At 40.7% G+C, this 26184-nt stretch overlaps 3 protein-coding genes and 1 pseudogene across 6 annotated transcripts; 1 reads left to right on the top strand and 3 right to left on the bottom strand.

Moving 5' to 3' along the window:
- Positions 1 to 1342: 1342 nt before the first annotated feature.
- dlst (dihydrolipoamide S-succinyltransferase) lies at positions 1343 to 9264 on the top strand. Its single transcript, XM_023283367.3, has 15 exons — positions 1343 to 1495; positions 2455 to 2488; positions 2571 to 2610; positions 2888 to 2949; positions 3044 to 3118; positions 3204 to 3259; positions 4241 to 4349; positions 4448 to 4627; positions 4811 to 4896; positions 5042 to 5139; positions 6608 to 6738; positions 7132 to 7205; positions 7309 to 7392; positions 7536 to 7703; positions 8560 to 9264. The coding sequence occupies exons 1-15, from the start codon at positions 1433 to 1435 to the stop codon at positions 8692 to 8694; spliced, it is 1395 nt and encodes a 464-aa protein (XP_023139135.2). The 5' UTR covers positions 1343 to 1432; the 3' UTR covers positions 8695 to 9264.
- An 830-nt stretch (positions 9265 to 10094) lies between these two features.
- On the bottom strand, positions 10095 to 20719 carry rps6kl1 (ribosomal protein S6 kinase-like 1). Of its 4 annotated transcripts, none has more exons than XM_035954268.2 (12): positions 20602 to 20719; positions 19752 to 19868; positions 19392 to 19565; positions 18971 to 19095; positions 14068 to 14160; positions 13468 to 13515; positions 12910 to 13042; positions 11362 to 12795; positions 11189 to 11278; positions 10918 to 11000; positions 10727 to 10822; positions 10095 to 10616 (listed from the first exon to the last, which is right to left on the bottom strand). In XM_035954268.2, exons 3-12 carry the CDS (start codon positions 19525 to 19527, stop codon positions 10506 to 10508), a joined length of 2349 nt encoding a protein of 782 aa, XP_035810161.2. In that variant the 5' UTR covers positions 19528 to 19565; positions 19752 to 19868; positions 20602 to 20719; the 3' UTR covers positions 10095 to 10505. The 4 variants fall into 4 exon arrangements, with proteins under 4 accessions (XP_035810161.2, XP_023139142.2, XP_023139143.2 ...); XM_023283374.3 differs by having other exon boundaries at positions 20607 to 20712; XM_023283375.3 differs by having other exon boundaries at positions 19752 to 19895; positions 20607 to 20686.
- Positions 19539 to 23152, bottom strand: LOC111577229 (olfactomedin-4-like; annotated as a pseudogene).
- A 962-nt stretch (positions 23153 to 24114) lies between these two features.
- On the bottom strand, positions 24115 to 26080 carry LOC111577225 (olfactomedin-4-like). Its single transcript, XM_023283380.3, has 5 exons — positions 25940 to 26080; positions 25678 to 25845; positions 25375 to 25587; positions 25142 to 25283; positions 24115 to 25056 (listed from the first exon to the last, which is right to left on the bottom strand). The coding sequence occupies exons 1-5, from the start codon at positions 25994 to 25996 to the stop codon at positions 24263 to 24265; spliced, it is 1374 nt and encodes a 457-aa protein (XP_023139148.2). The 5' UTR covers positions 25997 to 26080; the 3' UTR covers positions 24115 to 24262.
- Positions 26081 to 26184: the final 104 nt, after the last annotated feature.

Raw genomic sequence — 26184 nt, forward strand, 5'->3', positions numbered from 1 at the left:
TCATTATAGGCGGCCATGTTGATTTTAGGCCTGAAAACAGCAAAAATGTCGACTGTGGTACCTGTCAACTATGTTACAAAAAGTCCTGCAATTATACATTGACCTTCTAGTTTACTTAATCTAAATATACACCACCGTTCACACAGTTTGGCATCACCCAGACAATTTCATGTTTTCCACAAATACTCACACTTTTATTCATGTGCTAACATAACTGCACAAAGGTTTTCTAATCATCATTTGGCATTTCAACACCATTAGCTAACACAATGTAGCATTAGAACACAGGAGTGATGGTTGCTGGAAATGTTCCTCTGTACTCCTATGTAGATAATCCCTTAAAAATCAGCTGTTTCCAGCTAGAATAGTCATTTACCACATTAACAATTTCTAGACTGTATTTCTGACTCATTAAATGTTATCTTCATTGAAAACAAATGCTTTTCTATCAAAAATAAGGACATTTCTAAGTGACCCCAAACCATTGAACAGCAGTGTATGAGTTTTGCTAGATTCTAAAAAGTGTCTGTACTCAGTGTTAAATAGAGAAGAAACTTCTAATGTATCGAACAGTAAAGCAACAGTCTGTGCGTAAATATTGTCTATGCCACTACTCAGTTCAACCTAATATTTTAGGCTTATCAAACTTGTTCTTTTCAAGTTCAGTTAATTTAATTCAGCTAATGTTGTACTTTCACAGCTCACACTTAACTAATAAATCAGCCGAAGTGCAGGTAGCTCATCTTTTGAAAGCGGCAGGGGAACAAGAATGAACTTAAAATCAAGAAGAAATGGGTGGAAATCAGAGTACACAAATTCAATAAGTTTGCAATGAATAAATACATAAAACGATAAAATTTACACTTAAGGCTTTACTTTGAAAATGTAATCCGATTAGCTTTCTCAGTTAAAAAAGTTATCTAACGTGTATGTATCATACATTTACTTTTTCAATACTTATTCCATCTATAATTTATTCAATCCTGCTTTTGAGTATATTTAAATAAGTAATCTAAGCACAGTTCTTGTTTCCATTGCTTTTAATTCACTAGACATTTGTGTTTTGTGTTTACAATTTTACCACTTTTTTATCACTTTAAATAACCCCAGTGTATGATGAGGTGAAATATGAACACACTTATTTACTTTTATGTTGCTATGCACAGGAAATCTGCAAGTGTGTCTGAATGTGCGCTGTTTTTCCTCTTTATTTGCAGATGACAGGTTATTTCTCAGTGGGGTCACAGTCCGTGTGCAGTGGAGGAGGTCAGACTGGACCACAGTGAGGACTCCCCTCCTCCTCCTCCCCCCTCCACTCTTGGCAGTTGGTTTATCCCACACTACTTCCTCCTGTCTCTGCGCGTGCCTCGCCTAGCTTGTCGGTGTGACCGGAGTTTCCCTTCCGCTGACAGGCTGCTGTCACACAGCTACCATGTTATCCCATTCCCGGTGTCTCACCAGGAATTTTGGCCGTTCCCTCTCTGCCATCCGCCAGGTAGGCACCAAACAAATAAAGCGTTGCCCGTCGCGACAGGACTCCTCGCTGCCTCCTGGCTACAACCGCAGCTTGTGTCTGTCAGAGCTAGCATTAGCATTAGCGTGCTGCTGCTGTAGGCCACGGGCAGGCCGTAACATTGTAAGCCAAGGACAGTATGACACTTCCCTCCACAAGTCTTTGCTGCAGCCTCTGTTAAAGTTAACAGCGGGGCCGTCTGCGCTGCCTTGATGTCGCCTTTACAAGTGATTGCTGGAGGCTTCTGACCCAAGCAGAAAGCAGCTGTTCCGTGTTCATGTGAAAGTCAGTGCTCTTATCCAATAGTATTTAGGTAGCGCCCAAGAACGTGCTAGCCAAACTAAGCTAAGTGTACGGGTAGGTTAGCTAGTTCCTTCTAGCTGTCATCATGTCGAGGTCATGTTGTGGTAAATGCAAGACAACAACCAGACGAGCTAACTTAAAGCAAATATTACGTGTTTTTTTTTTTTTTTTTTTAAACTTTCTGTAGCAGAATTAGAAACTATGCCAGTGAAGTCAAGTGTCACTCCTACTTATAGGTGCTTGTTAGTAAGATTAATAGTAGATCATTGAGCTTTAATGCAGCTGTTAAATTGGCTGTTCAGTTATAAATATCCTCATGCATTCACTGGTAAAGAGTTCATGTTGTTCTACTCTTGCTGGCTGCCTGTAGGATAGTTTTATTGATCATGTCAGAGGTCATCGTCCGGTATGTAGAAGTGATTTTTGGTCAGTAGAACTGCTTACTCTCTTCCTTCCACTGCCATTTATAAACACTACCAACAGTTAAACATTGGATAATTTGATGTTTCTTTTAACCTACTTGAGTTTATATTTTACCAGCTGTTTTATGACTGTAAAACATTAAAGATTTATTTTTTGTACAAAGATGAATGTTTAAAAAGTTCCAGATGTTCTGTAATGATTGTGTCTTTTCACAGGGAAATAATGTGTTAGCTCGTCGGGCTGCAGGAGGTATGTGTGTTTACTAGTCAAGCCTAAACTAATTTAATTTCCTTAAGAAGTTCTTTACATGCTTTTGTTGTCCTTTTAACAGCGCTATCGGCTAGCCATCCTATCACTTTCAACAACAATGTGTAAGTACACACAGTTTAAAAGGAGACAAGGAACTGTATGTCAGATTTCAAGGACACCTTTCACACTACAAAAAAAGGCTTTCTTTAATTAAACCCCTAGTTTAAGTATCAGATCCTTGCCACTCATACCTTGTCTTAGAATACTTTACAAATATCTCTGTCTTGTAGCCAGTTTCTATCTCCTAAGTAACTGATTAATCACAAATGGTGTGTGTAATCTTTTTGGGATTTCTATATCTTATTTGATTGAATAAATTGAGTTTTCTTCTGTCTACAGAAAATACGATCCCCGATCCAGTGTCTTCCAAATCCAGTACTTCAGGACATCTGTAGCCTACAGTATGTTTTGTCCTTTCAATTTTGCTCTTGTCTGAACATAAAGTGCAAGCACTGATGTGGAGTGAAGACGTTTTCCTTTGACTTTGTCCTCCAGGAGATGAAGTTGTCACAGTCAAGACTCCGGCATTTGCGGAATCTGTCACAGAGGGGGATGTGAGGTGGGAGAAAGGTAACACTTTTAATTACTTCTTACACATTAGTTGCTTGTAATACAGACACCAGCCAGATGCTAAAACAAAGTTTTCTCTTTACAGCTGTTGGAGACACCGTCTCTGAAGATGAGGTGGTGTGTGAAATTGAGACTGATAAGGTAAAGCATATGCAAAATTAAACAAATGAATTGTGTTTGGAGTTGCTGGTGATAGTTGGGCTGTGCTTTTAAAAGTGAAAACTTTAGAGCAGTGGTGTCAAACTCATTTTAGTTCAGGGCCCAAATTGATCTCAAGTGGTCCGGACCAGTAAAATTAGAGCATAATAACCTATAAATAACAACTCCTTATTTTCCCCTTTGTTTAGTGCAAAAAAGTACATTCTGAAAATGTTAATTTTTAAGGAACTATCTTTTTTTAAAAATATAATGAACAACCTGGAATTTTTTAAGAAAAATAAGTTAAATTTCAACAGTATTATGCCTCAGTTTATCATTTACACATTGCAACTTACAGATAACAGTGTATCTACGAAGGCACAAAACATTTATTCACAGGCATGTGGAACTCAACAATCTAGTATTTTACTTCATGATCAAAACAACTTGCTGAGGTCTAGAAATTATTTTAAACTTGCGGTTTTACAAATTTACAGTTTGCTGTTATTACCTTCTCTGTAACTTTTACCCTTTGCAAAGTTGTCCCATGGGCCAGATTGGACCCTCTGGATTGGACCCTCTCTTTAATACTTGCTATTAAAAGTGTAACAGGGGGTGCCCGTATAGCTCAACGGGTTAAGCGGGTGACCCATGTACATGGGCTAGTCCCCGATTCAGTGGCCTGGGTTCGATTCCTGCTCACTGCCCTTTGCTGCATGTCTTCCCCCCACTCTTCTTCCCCATTTCCTGTCTGTCTCTCACTGCGCCTATCAAATAAAGCCGAAAAGGCCAAAAAACTAACTTAAAAAAAAAAACAAGTGTAACAGAATCAGTAAATTTGTGGTTTTAGTTATGCATACATTAGTTTTGTGGTGGGCAAATCACAAAAATATATTGTATGGTATTTTGAAAATATCCTGGAACTTTACAATTCTGTCTTAATCTTGTGCATTTTTTTCCCTTTCTTTTTTTCTGTGCTGTTAGACATCAGTGCAGGTTCCTTCTCCTGCTGCTGGAGTGATTGAGGAGCTTTTGGTTCCAGATGGAGGGAAGGTTGAAGGAGGAACTCCTCTCTTCAAGCTTAGAAAAGGAGGTCTGTAGAACTTTTTTTTTTACTGAAAAAAAGAAGAAGGTATGAAAACAGTACTGTTAATCCTGTGTTATCCTAACTGTTCACGTCTGTATCTTTAGCCGGAGCCCCCAAAGCTGCAGAAGCTCCAAAAGCCGAGGCCCAGGCCGCTGCAGCAACTCCACCACCTTCTGCTGCCCCACCACCCCCTCCTCCTCCTCCCCCCTCAGCTGTGGGCCCCATTCCCACCACCATGCCCCCTGTGCCACCTGTGCCAGCACATGCTATGGACACCAAACCAGGTTAGCTGTCATGGAACAGACGGTCCGTGTCATGTGAGAACAGTTTTGCTTGACATCTGTGTTCCTGACCTCTAGCTTACATGATTAATCATTGTTTGGTGTTCTGTAGGCAGCAGCTTTCAGCGGTTTCACTAAATCTCTATCTCCAGAGATACTGACTGGTTCTTAATATCTTTCTCATAGTTTCAGCCATCAAGCCCACTGCTGCTCCAACTGCACCAGCAGCTGCAGCAGAGGGAGGGGCTAAAGCAGCCAGGACAGAGAGCAGGGTAAAGTGCAGATCACTTAACACGATATTTAGGTGTAAATAATTACTTTTAGACTTGTTTAATAGTGTAGTAACCTGTAATTAGGTTTTAAAAAGAGTTAACAGAGACTCATGATTCTGTTTTGTTTGCTTTTTAAAACATCTAGGTTAAGATGAACCGCATGAGACTGAGAATTGCCCAGAGACTGAAAGAAGCCCAAAACACCTGTGCAATGCTGACTACGTTTAATGAGGTCGACATGAGGTAGGAAATTCTAAATAGCTGACCTACATTATTAAACCCTCAGTGCTTTTGTAGATAAATGTGAAATCGACTCCGCTAGGTTAACACATATACATAGAAGCTATGAATGAAAAAAGACAGACTTTGCAGACTTTACAGTCAAATTCTACTCCAATATATATAAATGTGTGAGGACACATTTGTTTGTGGTTTGAAGAATACATACTGTTTTGTACCAGTGTTAAAAGCCAAAACAACACTTGCACAAATGGTTTTAGATTGAAATCTGCCAAATAGAAAAAGCTTTTTGAAACCCAATATCCTCTTAAACACTGGAATGTAAATATTTGGTCGTAATTCCATCTAAAACGAAGATAAGAATTGTTAAAACAGGTTTTATTAATTTACAAGGAAATGTTATTGTCTGCACTTGCCCCCTGTGCTGAAGAGGACACTTTGAGGATTTCTTTTCCCCGCAAATGTGTGGTGTCAGCTTTCGGCTATTCAGGGTTTTCTATGTATCCTAATTTGATTGACATTGACGGTCTGGAGGAAGACTTCCCAGGCCAGGGCTCATCTGGAGCCGAAGGAGCTCGTCAGAACAGGAGGCTGGAGCATCTGCAGGGGCCCACAGAGACCTGTGCTCTGAGTGGAAGAGCTGCCTCAACCGATATGGGCTTTTATGACAGCCCAATAAGATTTACAGGCTCTAGAAAGTGAAGATTTTTATCGCTTCTTCTCTCCTTTCTCGGAGAGTCTGTGTCTTGGGAGGGGCTAATTATGTTAGCGGAGAAACCCTAGAGCTTCAACAGGGTTAGAGACAGGAAAACAAACAATTAAAAAGAGAGATACAAGAGAAAAATGAGCAATAGTGAAACAATTAGCAGGCCAATTTCAATAGCTTTATTCACCACTATCTGCAACAGCATTCTTTTAAAGCCATCAAAAAAGTGTATATTTTTCTCCTGAAAATGATGTCACAACCATGAACTCTATCTTTCAGCGTGGCTACAATATTTGAAAACTTTTTTTTTGTATATCTCTGTAGAGTTTTTTGTATATATTAGAGTTTAATATATCTTACTAGCGTTAGCCCCTTGATTGTTTGAAGAGGAAATAACAGTTTATTCTGCAACAACTTCAAAGCCTACCATGTGAAGATTTTTCTAACATAAGAATAGATTGTGTTAGCCCTTCACAGTAGTACACATTTTTGGCCTGTTGAATATTAAACATTTACGTGACAAATAAAATATATATTCAGTTTTTTAAGTGAAACCTCTCGCCTCTCCAAGCCATTTTTAACAATTATTTTTGTTATAAGCACATGTGCACTTTTGAATGTGTATTTGACTCCCAAAAAGACTTTTAGTTCCACTGTTTTTTTCTTTCTACAATATCCTAATTTCTTGCCATAACTGTCAACCCAGCTGGTGACCTTAATGCCAGATTGTCTGTTGATATATTTTTTTTTTCTGTTTCCCTGCAGCAACATCACAGAGATGAGGAAATCTTACAAAGACGCCTTCCTGAAAAAGCACAACATCAAGTTGGGCTTCATGTCTGCATTTGTGAAGGCTGCTGCTTACGCTCTGTCTGACCAACCTGCTGTCAATGCCGGTATGAATAGAACTTGAAAGGTTGTGAAACTTTAGCATGTGGTGTCAGTTTGAGAGTGTCTTTGAATGCTTGGCATCAAGTCGCTGCAAGTGTGTGTGGTGAAGAAAAGATTTAAGTTTCAATATCTTTCATTGCTCTACCTCAAAACCCACTCAAACTTATTTACTGCCCTGAGGCCACCCTGACCTATTTAGACAGACCGCAGTGAAGCAGGGGTGGTCTGGATTGCTGCCTTTTTAAAAATCTATAATGTTCTGTGGGTTTCGCTACCTGTGGGTGTAACTTGCACGCAACAGAAAATGGTATAAGAAAGCAAACTTCATCTTGGCAGCAGATGTGCTAATGATTCGCAATATTAATTCATATACACATTTTCTCTGTATCTGTTTTCAGTAATTGATGACACAACCAAAGAGATTGTGTACAGGGACTATGTGGACATCAGTGTGGCTGTGGCCACGCCAAAGGTAAGACAAGTGGTTTGTGTTGTAAGGTGAAGTCTAAGTGTTTGACTGCCCACTTGTTTCTAATCTGAAGGGCAGAAACTGAGTCATGCGACTTCTTTCTCAGGGTTTGGTTGTTCCTATAATCCGAAATGTGGAGGGAATGAATTTTGCCGATATTGAGAAGGCCATCAACTTGTTGGGAGAAAAGGTAATATTTAAAAAATTCATATTATGAAACTTTTTAAAGTTTGCTATAGATCCTTGGTTTGTTTTTTTTTTTGCACTTGTGTATAAATTTCCTCATTATGTGATGGGATTATTATTATTATTATTATTATTATGTGTTTATAGGCTCGTAAGAATGAGCTGGCTGTGGAGGACATGGACGGAGGGACCTTCACCATCAGCAATGGCGGCGTGTTTGGGTCCATGTTTGGTACCCCTATAATCAACCCACCTCAGTCTGCTATTTTAGGCATGCATGGCATCTTTGACAGGCCTGTTGCAGTCGGTGGCAAGGTTCGTGTCTTCACTTTGAGACAAGCACCTGCATGACACCAATGAGTTAATAAACGCAAGCTTGCTTTAGTAAATCTCTTACATATTTGAGCTAGATTTACCAATTGTCAGTCAGGTTTTCACTTCTGTAAATATATCCCATCTAACATGCGCCAACTCATATTTATTATGTTACACCTCTTTTGATTAACACGTCGTCTTCCTGACTTTTCTTTGAGGAATATATTCTTCTAGCTAATTAATAAGTTGATTAAGCACATCCCATTGTATGTATTCCAAGCATAGGTCTTATGCTTGGACTATAATTTTCACACGGACTGGTGCAAATTGTATATTTTATCACTAATGCAGGTACTATATACTCTACAGAGATGTGAGCAGTAGATTAGGTCTGCAGCTCAAAGTTACTTTGATTATTGATTCATCTGTAACCTGCTGAATATATTCTAGATTAAGTGACAAATATTTCACAGACAAAGGGAAATATAATTGTGAAAAAAAAATTATGTTTAAACCAAATGTTGAAGGCACAGATATGTTCAGTTCCTAGTGATGTAACCAAAGAATAGCAGTAAGTGGAAAGGAGGACAGGGAAGTAGTAAATGTTTGACATTTTTCTTTTAAAGTGATTGAAAGAAATTGTTTATGAATAATTTTGTCAACAGACAAATCAGTTATCAACATATTTTGCAGTTATAAATAGATGCAAATCAAAACAAGCTTATTTTATCATGTCTTGATTAAATTAACCTTAAAGAAAAAAATGGTACCAGTTCAGTTATACCTTCACGGTCTTTTGCCAAATTCTGTTTGGTGTTATGAGGAATTTGGTCTCAGTGATTTTTCTCTTGTCTAGGTGGAGATCCGTCCCATGATGTATGTTGCCCTGACGTACGATCATCGTCTGATTGACGGAAGAGAGGCCGTCACTTTCCTGCGCAAGATCAAGTCAGTGGTAGAGGACCCCAGGGTGCTGCTCCTCGACATGTGAACCCTTGTGAAGTCCAGGCCCAACCAAACAAACCACCCCACACAAACAGTGGCTGTACTCACCTGATGAACATTACCGTAACTGCAGTAAATGTCTTGTTGTATTGGTTAGCTAGATAAAAGGATTTTTGGAGGACAGTTGGGTTGTGCAATGGACATTTGTAAGGCTGGAGGTGATAAGAGTTTAGGTGATGTTGTGGAGAATTGTCTGGTTCTTGGGTTTCTGGTGCTGGTCTCTAGATCAAAAATGGATATAACTAATGTGCGCCATATGTCATTTTCTACATACAATTAAAAAAATTTCCACTTATGTTAGATGAATGGCAAATAGAGATGAAACTGCATATTTTAATTTAATTATTTTGGTTGAGGAAAGAACAATGAGCACATATTGGGCTAGAAACGAAGAAATATTATGTTCTAAAATCTCCAAAGTAAAGAAATCCTCAGAAAATTTATGCCATCTGTTCCACTAAATATGAGGAAAATTCTCTTTTTGCTGTGTAAGAAAGACTATTTAAGAAAAAAAAGAGAAAGTTTTAAACAATAAAAGCTGCGTTACTCAACTGTAGTTTTTGCTTGGATGTTTTTTGTGCTTTCATAAATACAGTCTGGATCGAAAAATTCTGAAGAGTAAACCGGGGTGTTGATGTTTGAACGGGTGGGTCATTTACACATCATTTGCAGATGAGTGATACATAAATGGTGGGTTGCAGTATGACACCGATAGAAGTTTTGGCCTTAATAAGGTGGTTTCTGTTGAAGATGACAGCATTTGTATTCCTGATTTAATTTTTTTCTTCAACTTGTCTCCTGTATGTACAGTAGAAACTTTAGGCACTAGAAGTGAGAATGCTTCCAAATATAACGACGTCTTGATTTAACAAATGCCTTCATGCAAAGTGAAGCAAGATAAAACCCCAAATCAAATTAGCAACTGGTGGGACCACCTTTTGCCTTTAAAATAGCATCAGATACACTTGGAATTTGAAGGTACAAATACCTCAAACTTTAGGATGGTACTGTATGCCAGTGGGTGATGTTACATTGGTTTTGAACTGATATAAAGAAAATGGCTTACTACTTCAAATATTTCATATTAAAATGATTTCCTCAAGCTTGGGACAGAGAGGAAACACTAACATAAAGTTAAGTAGGTGGACTGAGCCTTTTTATTTAGTTTTAATACTAACCACTGATGAAAAAACAAGGTGAGGAACGTGAGAAATGTGACATCACCACAAAATGAACTTCCCCGAATCGAGCATATGGATGGTGAACGGTTTTGTGTGTTCAGTGGTTAGGTTAATATGTCACCTTTAGAAATACTTCAGAAATAGCCCTTTTCTTACTGATAACCCAAAAAAACAAGGCTTTAAAAACAGTAAACTCTCGGGAATATGCAAAGAAGATGAAACAATTTATTGCTCCATTGTGTTTATATAATAACTGATGGTAGATCGTCCAAAAATTTTAAATTGTCACAATTACGTTTTAGGTGGCATCAGTTCTCATGCATGGTGATAATGAAGTTCATCTGCTCATATGTAAAACTTATCAAAACTGCATCACTTGCATCGTTAAGTTTCCATATGAGCGTCAGATGTATAAAGTAACAGATCTCTTTGTTTTCTGTGGGACATCGTTCAGTAGTTTTGTTTCAGTTTTTATTGTATCATTTTTTTCTTTGGGAAGCACAAAATGCAACTGAAAACAGTATCTGGTGCTACATCCATCTGGGGCATATTAGGATGCTCGTGTTCAGCCGAGTGTTCGTCTTCAAATGTAGCACGCAGGGATCAGTCGTTCCTTCTAGCAGCTCAGAGCTTTCCAGGAGACTCCGCAGAAGAAGGGGTGACACTTGATGTCGCTTACACCTCCACCTCCAGAACCCAGGCGATAGCCGGCATCGAACTGAAGCAACTGTGGAGCGGTTTAATGCAAAGTGCAGATACAGGGAGATTAAATGTCAGTGTGTTGGTGTGTATATTTAGAACAGAAGCCTTGTGGGTGTTTCAAGCTTAAAACCTAACCTCGGTGAGCAGAGACGCAGCTGCAGTGCTCAGGTGGTCGGGGATGAGCAGCTGGGTGTGGGAGTGGATTCCTGCTGGATGGAGCTGCCACAGTGGCTGGAGGAGGATGAGAAGCCATTACCAAATATCATAGTTTGTTGGAATGAATATAAACCAGTTGCAGATTACTTTGAATAGGACATTTAACCTACCATTCCTGTTAGAAGTTCAAACAGCAAAGCCCCAAGACTCCACCAATCACAAGCTTCTGTAATCCTCGACACCCCACCGATTTCTGTCAACATGCAATGAGCTGAGTTAGTTTCATTCAGGTGTAATGAAAAAACTTGCATTTTTTTATTCCCTTGAAGTGTGAGTTGCTTCACATTTTATTTAGAATGAAGTGGGCTATTTGCATGTCACCACTAGGTGGCAGGTTACTCCAAGGAGTAAGCCCTGTTGCCCCCTTAGTGTGAGCTTTACCTGGAGCACAGTACATCTGTTCCATTGCTTTGGAGCTGATCTCTGACTGAACCTCGCTCCACTGGCTGAAAAACGTCAAACACACCTTCCCTGTGAAAACATTAAAACAAGTTACACTCATAAATGTAGCTGTTTTCTTCATATTGTCCTTCACAGTTACTTAATGGACTCACCGTTGCTGGTGAGCAGAACGTTTCTAGGGTTGAGATCCCGACACAGGATGCCTTGCTGATGCAGGCTCTCCAGGGCCAACAGGATCTGTGCCCCCCAGACACGCACCTCTACTTCGGGAAGCCCCCAGCAGGTCTGCATGGTCTTATCTGCTGGCCTGGAGGACTTGACGGGGAACCGAGGTAAGTGGCACCAGCCGTCCACCTCTATGATCTGGTCATCTCCCTGCCCCTCTGGTGCGTCTGGCTTAAGGAAAGCATCCACATCTTCTCTCCTCATGTTGGGTGGACTTCCAGCAGGGCCAGAGGAGACACAGTCTACAAATGATGTCACTGCTGAAGGTGCGCTCTTTTCTCCAGGGCTTACGAGTTCACAGGCCTCCTCTACACCTTCTTTTGCCACATTGGAACATGTTTCCCCATCATATTTAAATATCCCTTGTTTTTCTCCAATGCTGTGGCAGAGGGAGGCAGAGGAAGGCCAAGACCTTTCTGATGTGATCTTTGTTTCTGTGTGGTCAGAAAACACTGCTCTGTCTGTGCTCCTGAGGACGATCATTCCATTTTTTTCTTCTGCAGTGGGACTGCTGCTGTCCTGCTTTGAGTCCGTAACTACTTCTGCAGAGGTTCCACTTAGAGCAGATCCCTGGTGAGAGCCGTTGGTATCCCACGATGCCCTGCCTCGGATCTGGGTTTGGCAATGGAGAGGAAGATGCAAAATGGCAGGCGAGGAACTCAAACCGTTATTTTCACTGTTTGGCGATCCCGCTTTCGTAAATGAGGTCTGATTTGTATGAGGTGCAGTTTGTCCTAGTGTGCTTGGTAAATCACTGTCAGTCACTGCATAGGGGTTGATTTTCTCACAGTTGTGCGCTGGATCTGCAGCTTTCCAAGCCACTTCGAAATCAGAGCTGCACTCTATCAGTCCCATCACTGGTTTCTTTTTATGGAATTCTGACATGACATCAAGAGCTTGACTGACACGAGCACATGAGAGAGGAAGGGCAGGCTTTTCCTGAGTTTCACTGGAGTGCAAACACAAACTGGGAGCTGGTGGATGGATGTGGGTGTTGACTTGTGTCCTCGTCGGGCCAGAATGCAGAGTTAGCCGATCAAGCTTGGTATAAAACGACGCTGCAGAGCGAGTGTTCTGCAGGCAGCCTGTCTCTTCGATGTAGGAGTGAGTCCCGCAGCTTTCCAGTCGCTGCTGAGTCTCATCCCATGAGGTTATGAAGTCTGTGTCTGGGCTCTCATCGCTTAGTTTTTCCGGAATCACCGCTGTACTCTGTCTGCTGTTGTGCTGGTTGTCTGTGCTGATTGTGGGTGAGGTGTGGCTGGTCTTCAGCTTGATGCTGCGCTGGCCAGAAGTGAAGCATTCCGGGTGTTCCTTGGCTTTCTCGTTTTTCAGCTTGTTCAGCTTGGAGAAGAGCCTCCCACCTAAAACAAAAACAGAAAGGTGCCTTATTTAAATGCTTAGGAGAAGATCCTGAGAGGCACAAACTTCAAAATCCGTCTTTGTTCCAGCGGGATTGAAAGCAGTTAACAGCTCACCTTTGACATGCTCAAGATGTAGGTACACGGCATCCTCACTGACATAATATCTTAGCAGCTTCACCATGTATGGCACCCCTTGAGGAATGATGGTTGGCTGGTCCCTGCTCTCCCAGCTCGACTTGACCAAACTCTGCAAGAACACATATAGATAATGATTCTTCTATTCAGAAAGGGAAAAATGCATTTTTTTGAAAGGTGCATTGATACATAAAAAACATATGCATTCATTCAGACATGGTTACAAGAAATATGGCTGCTGCTTGGATTTTCCCTTCAGGAATGAGTGCCTGTCTGTTGCTGCGTCTCTCTGGTCACTGAAATTTGAGGTGTGCTTACACTGGCTTAAAGGGTGAGAGCTCTCAGGCAGATCAATGTACGGTGATACTCAGGGAGACAGGATGGAGAGGGCTTCCATCGACTGGCCTGCCACTGAATACACCGACTGGCTCGCTGCCAGACGACAACCCTGAAAACATCTCCATTACCAGTGAATAGTTGGCCAGTGGTTGCGTTTTTTAAATATCCCTCCACTTTTGCTCTGTAGGGCATACTCACCTTCACAACAAACGTCTCTTTGTTGATCATACTTTGGACAATCAGGACCTTTGGAATAAAAAAAATAATAATAATAACATCCTCATTCTACCACAGAAAAGCAGGTAAATTATTACAGCATATTTTACTACAACAACTCTCCTGGTTGATCATTTACACTTTCATTGTTTCCTTTCAGAAGCAAGAGCTTCTTACGTCAAGATTTATGTTGAAGAAACAAATATGGTGTATGTCCCTGCATGACCCAGTAACTGTGTGTTTAGGATGCATAACACATGGATACAAATGTTGAACTCTGCTGCATGTCATTCTCCTGCTCTCTTTTCCCATATTCCCTGTCTATGGCTGCAGCTTCTATCAAATATAAAGGCAAAATTCCCACAAAAAGTCTTTAAATGAAGTGTTCCTAATTTTCCCACTCTGACCTCTTCAATAAACATAAAACATTATGACAATGTCAACAAACATTGACACTGTACAAGCTTAGTAAATGTAGAACTTATGGCCGAGCTGCAAGATTGGATGGCATTACATTAAATTTCTCAGGTGTGCCTAATCAAATGGTTCTATATAAATATACAGTATAGACACGTATTGTACCTTATCGGTCACTCCCACCACCTTACACATCTCCAGATCCTCTACGGGTGAGCTCAAGTGTCTGATTGGACGGAATCTCAGACTGCTGTAGCCCTGCAAATGGAAACCAAACAAGATACCGGCTACAGATTAGAACTGATTGGCTTCCGCTGACGTCATGATTGAAACAACAGGTTAGAGACGAAGCTCCGTCAGAAAAACTTAGAAAACTGTGACAACTATATATATTTAAGGTCTCCAGATCGGAAACTAATATATGAACAAGATGTCATCTTCCTCGAGGAACAAGGGATACGGAAAACAGGGGACTTTGAAAGAAACAAGCGATAAAACACCGACCTCGGACAGCGCTAGCTTAAATGCTACTAGCCACAAGGTGTGCGATACCGAGTCTCTGATGATAGAGGAAATGAGAAAACTTCGCGAAGAAAATACTCAAGGGCATAAACAAACTGCACAGACACTTGAGCGCCTGGAAAAGGCTGTGACTGATATTAAAGGGCAGCTTGGTGACCATCAGCAGAGGATCTGCAAGCTGGAAGGGAGAGTGAGCGGAGTGGAAGATACGGGGTAAGACAGCAGCTTGTGCTAAGGTACCAGCTTCAGCATGATAGACAACTCAGGGTTATATGTGACGACCTACAAAACAGGCTGAGATGAAACAACCTTCGGATTTTCCAAATACCAGAGATGAGTGAACAAGGCAATGTGGCTGAGTTTGTGAAGGACTTGCTACCCAAAGTGTTGAGGCTACCACCTAACCTGGACATTAAAATTGAAAGAGCGCACCGCTCACTCCAGACCAGACCGACAAACCCAGCGGCGCCCCCTCGATCAATTATCGTGAGATTCCTGGATGCAGCTGTAAAGGACATTGTTTTGCAACAAGCATGGAGCCAAGGACAGGTGATGTTTCAAGATAAGAGGATTTTCTTCGATCAAGATTATTCTCCTGAGCTACAAAAGAAGCGAGCTAAGGTTCATGCAGCCATCAAGCAGTTAAAGCAAAATGGCATACAGGCAAAGTGCCTATATCCAGCCCGACTGAAGCTCAAGATGGACTCAGGAGAAAATATTTTCCCCACGCTGATGAGCGCCGAGGACACTGAGAGAGCTGGGAGTCCAGGTGCAGTACGGAGAGAAGGAGCGCATCGAGGAGAGACTGACTGAAGGATGGAACATCAGCGCAAGGAGAAAGAAAAGCAGCATGTTGGCAGCATCGGATCTGAAGGCCATGATGGAAGAAGAGAAGGAGGACAAATAATATGAACAAGGTATATGATGCCTAAAACTATCCTAATGTGCCTCAATTTGGAGGCTGAGATTACTTAAGCTATAGAAGTGAACATGTATGGACAATGACTAAAGGATATTAAAGCTTAATTTAAAACCTCAGGTTGTCACAAAATATTAAAACAAAAGAGAATAGGTTCTGACGGAGGACTCTATGTTTACACGAGAGAGTCACACTCATTAAGACCTCTTTTACATGTCAGTGTAATATTGGTTATTATTGCACATTGTGTGCGATCTACCACAGAGGGGTCAGGTCACCACCCTCTGTCCTATTATCACCGGGGGTCAGACATAGCTACAGATTATGTTCTGTGTCTGGCTGGAAATGTGGAAGTTCTGTTTTGTGTTCTTAGTGTTCTTATTCTGTTCTACCTGAGACAAGTGGTGAATTTCAGTTTGCTTAGTGTTATACATCTTTTTTTCTAACAGATGCTAGTAAATGGTCAGGCCTGTGTTACATGAAACAATCTACATACAATGATGACATTACTTAATTTAATTACTTACAATATAAATGGAATAAACAGCCCAATTAAAAGAGATACTGGTAGAGTTGAAGAAAATGCACTGCTCCATAGTCTTACTTCAAGAGTAAGACCTTACAGAAATAGAACACCAAAAATTAAAAAGCGACTGGGTAGATCAAGTCTATAGTAGTTCGTATGGAAAACGCAAAAAGAGAGGGGTAGCTATACTCTTTAGTAGATCTGTGTACTTTCATTGTGAAAAAGTCTGTCAGGATATAGACGGCCGATATGTTATAGGGACGTTTGCTGGACGTAAAGTAGCGATTTTAAATGCTTATGCACCTAATGAAGACTGCCCTTATTTTTTCAAAAAGCTTGCACACCTGGTAGCAGACAAGAGGGAAGGCATTTTTATTATGGGATGGGACTTGAACTGTGTATTAAATAACAAACTAGATAAATTACCAATATCCTTAAAACCTCAAACCAGAATGTCTAAAAGCCTATCAAATATGTTGAAAGAGCTAGGTTTGGTAGATGTGTGGTGCCATCTTCACCCATATGAGAGAGACTTCACCTTCATATCACAGGTGCATGGGACTTACTCACGGTTGGATCATATTTTAGTTTCAAAAAGGACATATACCAGGTTAAGAACTGTGTGATTGAATCAATGACCATTTCAGACCAAAGCCCAGTTGTAATGGCACTTGACTTGGGATTGGAGCCGTGTATGAAGTACTGGAGAATTAACGTTTCACTACTGACAGATGGGACAAATAATATCAGGAGAGTGTTAAACCTGCAGTCAGTTATGGCAACAGATACACAAACGTCCATGCTTCTCAGTTTAGACGCTGAGAAGGCATTTGACCAGGTAGATTGGCAGTTTCTAGAACAAACACTTATGGAGGTGGGTTTTGGTGAAAAATTTGTTAGTTGGTTTCGGGTGTTATACAAGAATCCCAGGTCGAAAATAGAGTAAATGTGCACTGTTCTGATTTTTCTGACATAGAGAGAGGAGTGAGACAGGGAGATTCTCTTTCCCCCATCCTCTTTGCTCTAAGTATCGAGCCTCTTGCCGAGGCCATACGGCAGGATGTTCAGATTGGGGGGGGTTGAGGACGGTGTGGGGAGAATTCATAAAATATCCCTTTTCGCGGACGACATCTTGCTTTTTATAAAACATCCTCTTACTTCAATACCTCGACTCATGCACTGTTTAAAAGATTATGGAGACATCTCTGGATATAAAATTAATCAAAATAAATCAGAGGCAATGATGATATCAGGAATGTGGCCAAATCAACTTAACGAGACAGTGTCATTTCACTGGTCTAAACAAGGTTTTAGATACTTGAGTATTGCTATAACACCTCAAACCACAAAACAGTTTGAAGCAAATTATAATATACTGATTAAACAAGTAAGGAGCGAGCTGACCCGCTGGGAAGTCCTCCCCCTATCTCTGTTTGGCAGAGTCGAAACTGTAAGGATGAATCTGCTTCCTCGTCTCCTGTTTTTATTCCAATCGCTGCCCATAAGAGTTCCAAGTTTCATTTTTACCATGTTAAACAAATTAATCTCCCAATTTATATGACAACACAAGAGACCCAGAATTAGACTTAAAATACTTTATCTGGCTAAAAATAAGGAGGTCTGACGTTGCTGAATTTGAAATTTTATTACTGGGCAACCCAGTTAACAGCGATTGTGACTTGGATCAGCAGAGATGAGGAGGCAAAGTGGCCTCAAATAGAACAAGATGAGGTTAAGGGTGTACCATTATCTGTCCTGCCCTTTCTAGATATGAAACATATCAATAAAATGAAGATTGAAAATGAATGGATAAAACATACTATAAAGGTTTGGGCAGAAGTTAAAAAGATGCTTAAAGATAGTGGATCTATCTCTCGAGCTATGCCTATAGTGGGCAATGTTGATTTTCCACCTTTGATTTTAGATCATGGCTTTAGGAAATGGGCGGTTAAAGGTCTCACTATTTTTGATCAGTTATTTAAAGAAACACACTTGAAGTCCTTCACCCAACTCCAGGAACAATTTGACCTTCCCTCAAATGATTTTAATAGATATTTGCAAATTAGGCACTACGTTACAAATCATAAAGAAAAAGAGCGAATTTGCAAAATTCCAAATAGTATAGAACAATATTTTATTACAATCTTGGAAAAAAATTTCCCATCATGTAAACATGTTTCTAATTTGTACAAAAGACTTTCATCAGACTCTTGTGAGAATACTTATAATATTAAGGAGAAATGGGAACTGGAATCTACTCTACTTGGTGTTGTACCGGTCGACCTTTTCAGTGCTGACCAAAGATATATTCTGCATATTTTATTGTTGGTTGCTAAGAAAACTATAACGGCAAATTGGAAGAATGTTAAACCACCGACTGTGGCTGAGTGGAAGCAGAGGTTAAGACAGGTGTATTTTCTGGAAAGAATGACTGCGTCACTACAGTTGAGAATGGACCTTTTTGATCGGAGGTGGAGCATGGTTGGAAACTACCTGATAATGTGAACTGTTTGGGTTCTTGAGGTGGTTCTTTGAGTAATGGAAACGGGCCCTGGCACACGATGAGTAGGTATGTGTGTGTGAATGTGTACATGTGTATATAGGTCGCGGTATGTGTGTATATATGCATGCATGTGTACATATTGGTCTGTATGTTATTCTGTGTCTTTATCTTTGCAGTGTAGAATGTATAGGATGTACATTTGCACCATATGCAGCAATATTTATGTATGCATTATGTTTTGTACCTTTTTTTGTATTACATCACTGATTTTGTCTCAGTTAAAGTTCTATGTTAAACTGGAAAAATCAAAATAAAAAATTCCAAAAAAAAAAAAAAAAAGAGACCTGCTACAGCATAATGAAGTAACATTGACAGGAAGAAGTGCAAAATTGTGAGGATAAATTAGGCTTCGTGTGTGACAGCAGGTACTGGAAATGGTCTTTTGTGTTCCTTCAACAAGAGTACGAGCCAGAAATGGTGACATTTTGATACAATTTATCCAGTATTAGATGAATGTAGACCAGTAAATATGCCTCAACTGTACACGCAGACTAGCCGATTTCTTTGTATAATTGGTAGTAAAGGATGATTGTCTTACCCCTAAATGAGAGCTCCCTTTTCCTAGATTATCCTGTAGATGTGTTATAAAGATTTCCTCGGCTCTCTTCAGATACTGGGTTGTCTTCCTCTTCACAGCCTCCCGCCGGTCTTTGTTTGGATCCACTGTAAGACAGTAAACTCCATCTGACACCAGTAATCAAGAACACTACAGCAGCTCTGAGAATATAATAAATGGGATAGACGAGCCTCTGTCCTGATTTAACCTTTGGCCTTTGATAAGGATAAGAAAGAGCCAGCTAACTGTTGACACTAGTGTGACTGGCAAGCAAATCTTTGCTTAACCTTTGGTTTGTTGCTTCCTCTTTTTATTCTAGTCCACATGTTCCCATTACATGTGTTGTGCAACCGGTCAACTTCATATTTCCTGATCACATTTAGCCAAAATGTTGTCCACTTACACTGAACCCCATTCAGCAGTAAGTCCACCCCGTTCTTATAGTAACTGAAAGCTGCCTCATAGTCTTCATTGACCTCACTATCCAGCGCCATGCGGATCTGCTTGGCTGCCTCCACCAGGTAATCTCTCTTTGCCATTGCTGCCTTCCTTAGGACCGGTCAAGGTCCAGATGGGCCTGTGCACAGCATAAGAAGTTGGATATTAATACTGAGGAGGGCTAAATTCAGATACAGGCAAGATATGAACACTTGAGACATTTGATTAGATTAGAAACAGAAACCGAATCTTGAGTGAATCACACTGCTGCCGTTCGGCTCTTTAAGTGTATTCAATCATAGAAACCGATTTTCTTGGGACTCACCTTTGCTCCTTGGTCTTATCAACAGCAGGACGCATGTCTGTGTGTTGTCACTGGGCTCGGTGTGTGACTGCCCCCGGTGACTCCAAGGCTCAGGTCTTTGCAGCAGAGCATGATCATCTGAGCCAGTGGAAGCAAAGAGTTAACCTTCAGAGCAGAACAGGAAGTGAGTACAAGCCTCTGTCTACTATTTGTGATGAATGGAAAGAAGCAGAGCTGCAAATGTCCAAGATGACAGACGGATGACTAAGAGCAACGACGCACATTGTTGCACGTCTCGGGGTAATTACAATATTTGTCCTTACAGCGTGACTAAAACCCAAAGCTCCACCGGGGAAAGGTTTCGACACCAAAAATTTCCTACATTATCCTAATGATACATGCTAAAAAAACGTGTCTATATATGCCAAACTGCTGCTGTCTTAGACTTCCACCCACACACTCACATAAGTCACATAAAATGGATTATTTCAAAATAAATGAAAAAGAATGTGGAAAACCAATATCATGCCATGGATTTGACATTATATAAACCAGTCTGACACTAAAAGATATTGCTGACAACAAAACCTCCCATATATGAAAATCTAATCTTTTCCCCAGCTTAGCTAAAAACTGAACACACACATCACACACATACACACCCCATCCTGGTTACAGCCATGGAGGCGACATCATCTAAGGAGTGTGATGAACACACAAAGCCATCTTTAGTCCCCTCCATTATTATCTATCATCCTCTCAGCATCCTCTCATGCATTTCCACAGCCAGAGCAGGAAGTTGGCAGCTGATCATGACAAATACATGCACAAATAGCACAGAAAACAGGAGGACACGCGTGGATATACGTACTGTACCTGATGTGAGGCGAGCATGGCCTGGACCCTCCACCCCAGCAGCAGCATCAGCAGCAGCAGTCGTGTCTTCAGCAGCCAGAACACATCCCAGGAGCAGGAGAGGAGGAGAGAGCACAGGCGAGGCTGCTGATTGGCCGAGCATGATGTCACTTTAGGGTACCATTTCACACAAGGCGCTCACTTCCCCCCTCTCATCCTGACAGATGCTGGGAGATTTAAAGGGACAGTGCTGTTTTTGTGTGCACAGACTGAAGGCCATATTTAGCACAGAGTTTTTACTTCCAAATGGATTGTGTTCAGATTTTAGAGTTCCCTATTGAGATATTGCATTGAAAATGACTCATTTTACATAATAATTGCTGTGCATGTTTGATGTTTGACTCTGAATGAAGGGATCACACTGCCCAGGATCTGTAATCTGCTGGGTGTTGGTGCTCAGTACCAGATGGAGCCAGGCTCCAAACCACAGCACAAAGGAGAGTCGCCTTGCTCCCCAAGGGAGGGCCGTCTTACAGAAGGGGGAGGAAACTTCAGCTTGGCACTGAGAGAGGATGAAGAGAGGAGTCTGAGATCAGATGCTTACCCAAAAAGCAAAAAGGAGGGGTCTTATGTATCAGTTTTCAGCACCCATTCTCAAATATTAACTCATTCACTCATGACAGAAGAACGGACATTCATTTGAATGCTCAGTTTTTTTCCACAAACAATAAAGTAGACACAGACATCAACTTCTCAGTGAAATTCATTTGTGTCAATCACAGCACAGCAGATCAAGAACAAGAGGCATCATTCTTTGTCAAACTTCACATTATAGGACACATAATAGTGAGTGCTGTCCATTAGAGATTGTAGTGCAGGTTGACAAATGTCTCTTGAAATTTCCAAAGAGATACCCTTGTGTATTTCTCCTCTACAGTCTCAGTGTCATATGAGTAATAGATCTTCTCTGTGTTCAGAGCCCCTGGACTGCTGGCATACATGACTTCACACACCATGAATGCATTCCCCACTAGAGGCTTGAATGCACCGATGGGCCATTCATTCTCCATACCAAAGGATTTCTCGTCTATCCTAGCAACCACATTTTTGCCCTTGGCCTCCTCTGTGGCATACATTACCCATGATACTTTCCCATCTGCTGAAAAGTCTAGGTACTGTTTTGGTGAATAAGTGTAAGTGAGTCTTTTGGTTGCTTTTGTCATTTCTCTGTGACTAAAAACAGGAGAAGTTAGATTACTTTTGGATCTTCTGAACAGATTAGCAGCCTGGTAATAGATGGCGTTACAGTGAACAGTGTTATTTTTACGGATATCTTCATAGCCTTGCAGCAGGATGAGTATCATATTTAGAATACAAATACAATTCATGTGCTTTATGTTTAGACCTTACCAATACATCAATTCAAAAATGTTTGGAGTCTTTTCTCCCGCCTCCATAGTGGTAACCTGGGTTCAAATTAGCATTTATTAGCAGAACTATTGGCTTGTTGACACTCAAAATTCCTGTGTGATTGCAGTTGCCTGGGAGGAAAACATTTTGTAAAAGTTTCTTTTACTGTCACACATACAGCCTGTTTACAAGTGTCTAATGGATTCAGTATAATCAAGCCTAATCAGCTCTTTCTCCTCCGCTCCTGCAGTTTCCTGTGCAGCTTTGCAAACTCAATGCAGATCACTTCCAGGCTGTTCTTGTTTAAAATCTCCAGCTGATTTACAGTCAGGGTCGTGTTGTGAATCTGACACAAATAAATACAGTTCGCGCATAATCAGTAAAATCCCAGACACAATTAAGCTGAGTCTTAAACTCTTAACACCTCCATATACAGGCTGTCCAGCATGGCCAAGGAGTATCTGAGCTCAGACAGCGGAGCCTCAAACTCTCTGAGCTCGATCCTCAGCAACTAAAAGTCCAGTTTGATGTAGCTTACAGGGCTGGTGTTCAGCATGGACACTAACTGTCAAGTCCTTCAGTTCTCCCAAGAAGATTTCTAGTTTGTCCTGATAGTGTTTAAGCCGAACAACACACTCTTACTAGTTTGTATGCCGCAGTTGTGAAGTTGAATTTTACCATTTACTTTAATAATAAGAAAAGATAGATTAAAAAAATAACTAAATAAAAAATCATACATTGTATTAATTTTCCACCAAAAAATCTGTGGTTGGTAATGCTTTGTATCCATTTCTTACTATTTATTTTCATGGAGCTAGTTAAACACTGAAACACTGTATTATATGATGTATAAAATAAATTTGTCCACTTGTCAGTAAGTTATTGTACACTTCGATACTAACATAGCATTTAGAATAAATGTTCAGGGAGACATATATAGAATATATATATATATATATATATATATATATATATATATATATATATATAGAGAGAGAGAGAGAGAGAGAGAGAGAGAGAGAGAGAGAGAGAGAGAGAGAGAAAGAGAGAGAAAGATGTGGTAATATTACTCGAGTACCACTCATTCACTGGCTCAAAGCAAAAACTGTGTAGTACCTGTTTACACATTTACTACACTGACAGCACTTCAGAGTCATAGCAGTTGTTTTTGTTTTTTTGGATACAGACAAAAATGTGGCATGTAAAGAGTAACTGAAAAAATCAAGTAAGCCTTAACTTTATTTGACTAAATATCTTTATGATAGGGCTGCATCGTGGCTTGGTGGTTAGCACTGTCACCTCACAGCTAGACGATCCTCAGTTTGCATCCCGGCCGGGGATCTTTCTGCATGGCGCTTGCATGTTCTCCCTGAGCATGTGTGGGTTTCCTCCTGGTACTCTGGCTTCCTCACACAATCTAAAAGCATGCTCAGGTTAGTTGGTAACTCTAAATTGTCTGTAGGTGGGAATGTGAGTGTGATTGTTCGTCTCTACATGTAGCCCTGCGACAGACAGGTGACATGTCCAGGATGTCCCTTGCCCTCGCCCTAAGTCAACTGGGATAGACTCCAGGCCCTCCGAGACCCTAATGAGGATTAAGAGGTGTATAGATGATGGATGGATGGATCTTTATGGTAACAGTATTATGTATTCAGTGCAAAAAATAGTCAAAGTGCGGCATTTTTTGAAAAACGAAAGAAAAAAGGACCACTGCCATAAGTAATGCAGTAGTTTTATTGTTTTTTTTTTTTTGTTTATTCACACTGTATGATGATATTTTACCTCTTGCTGTAGTATATATAGGTTCTCTGCTTCTGTTGTATTGTTTGTCAAATGTGACCTGAGGCTACTTCAGTCTTCAATCTTTGATATGAATGTTATCATGCATTCAAACTCGAGTTGAATAGAAAAGTATCACTGACTTTCAATGAACATGTAATCTATAATAGTCATATATATATGTAGTTTAGCTGATGCTACACTATGAGGTAATTGCAGTAACTTGCACTGCATGCTGCTTTCATTGTTTTTTATTTTCTGGAAATTGAAATCATGCACTTATTTTATGCATTACTAACTTCATATTATTTATATTTTGATACAATTAAGGGAACTGACATTGTTTCAGTGCTTCAAATTGATTTTATTCATGAAAGACAATAAAAAGTCTATGTATTACAGAACATAGCTTCTTTGGCCTTCATGTCAACAACTGAGTGCAGATCAATCGTATCAATCACAATACGGTAGATCTCAAAGAGATGGAATCATTCTTTGTCAAATTTCACATTATAGGTAACATAGTAGCCGTTGTTGTACATGTACAGCTTCTGGTCGGTTGGATTGTAGTGCAGGTTGGAGTATGCCTGCTGGAACTTCTGGAAGGGAATGCTGAGCTGTTTCTCCTCCCCAGTCTTGGTGTCAAATGCATAGAAGATCTCTTCATTGCTGAGATCCACTGACCTGGTGACGTACATTACTCCACAGGCCATGAAAGCGTTGCCTGCTACCTCCTTGAACACACCAGTCTTCCACTCATTCTCAATGCCAAAAGATTTCTCATTTATTTTAGCAAGGACCATCTTACCTTTGCTCTCCTCTGAGGCATACATTACCCACAACCCAATTTCATCAGCTGAAAAGTCCAGGTTCTGATCAGCTGAATAACTGTAAGAGAACCTTGCACTAGCAGCTGGAATCACTCTGTAGTCAAATGCGGAACTAGTCAGATTCAGTTTGGTCATGCTGAAAGGACTGTTGTGCTGATAATACACAGCATTACCATGAACAATGTAATTGTTTCCAGTAGCTCTCCACGAACTGGATAAGGAATGGGTTTTGAATGCAGACCGCAGAATGAGTTTGTCATAGTCAGAGTACAAGTTGAAGGCAGTGGCTGCAGGAGTATTGTATGCACCATAGAAGTACATGGACTCATAACCTCGAAGAGGTTTGGAGTCTTTTCCCCAGCCGCCATACTGGTAACTTGGGGACAAGTGAGCATTGAGCTGAATCACCACTGGTTTGCTGATGCTCAGGATTCCTGTGTGATTGCAGTTGCCTGGAAAGAAACAAAACACATTGGCAATGTTTGGCAAAAACATCAACTGTACACTAATATCCACCATCTTGGGTAGTTGCCTCACCAATATCTGGCTCGATAATATCGTTCTCCTCCTGGCACTCCTTCAGCTTCTTCTGCAGCTTAGCGAACTCATAGCGTATCAGTAGAAGGTTGCTCTGGTCATAACTCTCCAGTTGGTTCACAATGTTTGTCATGTTGAGGATCTAGAACAACACAAACATTCAGAGGAAATCCAGTGTTGTAATAAAGAAAGGAGATTCTATGTTATTTGTAGCTTCAAAGAGAACCTTTCACCTCTGTGTGGAGACTGTCGAATATGGGCGATGAGGAGTTCAGGGAGTGTTTGAGCTGAGACACCAGAGCCTCAAACTCTCTGAGCTCAATCCTGAGCAACTCAAAGTCCAGTTTGATGTAACTTTCAGAACTGCCCTCCAGCACGGACACCCTAACTGTCAGGTCCTTCAGTTCCTTTAGATAGACTTCCAGCTTGCCCTCATAGCCCACCATCTGAAAGAGTGAAAAAGCAAGTTTACAATATCAGCATCTGGCAACAGGATGCTTTTTCAGACCTTGTGCGACTGGTTGGTCCTACTGCACCTTGTTCATGTAGATGTCCACTTCCACTAGCAGATCCTTGCTGACTTCTTGCATCTGCTGAACACGGTCAGCAGGGAAGGTGGTGTCAGGCAGATACACATGACAAATGCACTGGCCTGCCTCCCCCACTGATGAGCTCACACTTCCAGATTCCCAGTCGCTCACTGGCTAAAAATGAAAAAAAATAAAAGAAACCAACACGTTCATTTAAATACATGGTTGACCTTTGTGCATGTTAGAACAGAAAATAAAGGTTACTTACAATCCAGGCTACAGCAGGACTGAGGAGCAACAACAGAACTGACAGAACTGGCAGCATTGTGTCTCACTTCACCCTCTTGAGTGTCTCTCCAGTGGACTGCTCAGACGGTTTTTAAAGACCGTCCTTATCAGATTATGAGAGACACCTTTTCACTTCACATAGTTATTGTTTGAGTTCTTTACAAGCACGGATGTTTATTCACAAGTAGCCTATGACAGCCAATGTCCTTGTTTGCTTTTAATAAG

This window comes from Amphiprion ocellaris, chromosome 20 (assembly GCF_022539595.1).
Source record: "Amphiprion ocellaris isolate individual 3 ecotype Okinawa chromosome 20, ASM2253959v1, whole genome shotgun sequence".
Classification (NCBI taxonomy): domain Eukaryota; kingdom Metazoa; phylum Chordata; class Actinopteri; family Pomacentridae; genus Amphiprion; species Amphiprion ocellaris.

Coding starts and splice junctions, on each gene's coding strand:
- dlst (XM_023283367.3), top strand. CDS start 1,433: ATGTTATCCCATTCCCGGTGTCTCACCAGGAATTTTGGCCGTTCCCTC. Junction 2,489..2,570: donor AGCTCGTCGGGCTGCAGGAG/GTATGTGTGTTT, acceptor TCCTTTTAACAG/CGCTATCGGCTAGCCATCCT. Junction 7,704..8,559: donor CTGTTGCAGTCGGTGGCAAG/GTTCGTGTCTTC, acceptor TCTCTTGTCTAG/GTGGAGATCCGTCCCATGAT.
- rps6kl1 (XM_035954268.2), bottom strand. CDS start 19,527: ATGGCAAAGAGAGATTACCTGGTGGAGGCAGCCAAGCAGATCCGCATG. Junction 11,001..11,188: donor ACAGATGTACTGTGCTCCAG/GTAAAGCTCACA, acceptor GCATGTTGACAG/AAATCGGTGGGGTGTCGAGG. Junction 10,617..10,726: donor CTGCGTCTCTGCTCACCGAG/GTTAGGTTTTAA, acceptor ACCGCTCCACAG/TTGCTTCAGTTCGATGCCGG.
- LOC111577225 (XM_023283380.3), bottom strand. CDS start 25,996: ATGCTGCCAGTTCTGTCAGTTCTGTTGTTGCTCCTCAGTCCTGCTGTA. Junction 25,588..25,677: donor TGGACATCTACATGAACAAG/GTGCAGTAGGAC, acceptor TCACTCTTTCAG/ATGGTGGGCTATGAGGGCAA. Junction 25,057..25,141: donor TATTATCGAGCCAGATATTG/GTGAGGCAACTA, acceptor GTTTCTTTCCAG/GCAACTGCAATCACACAGGA.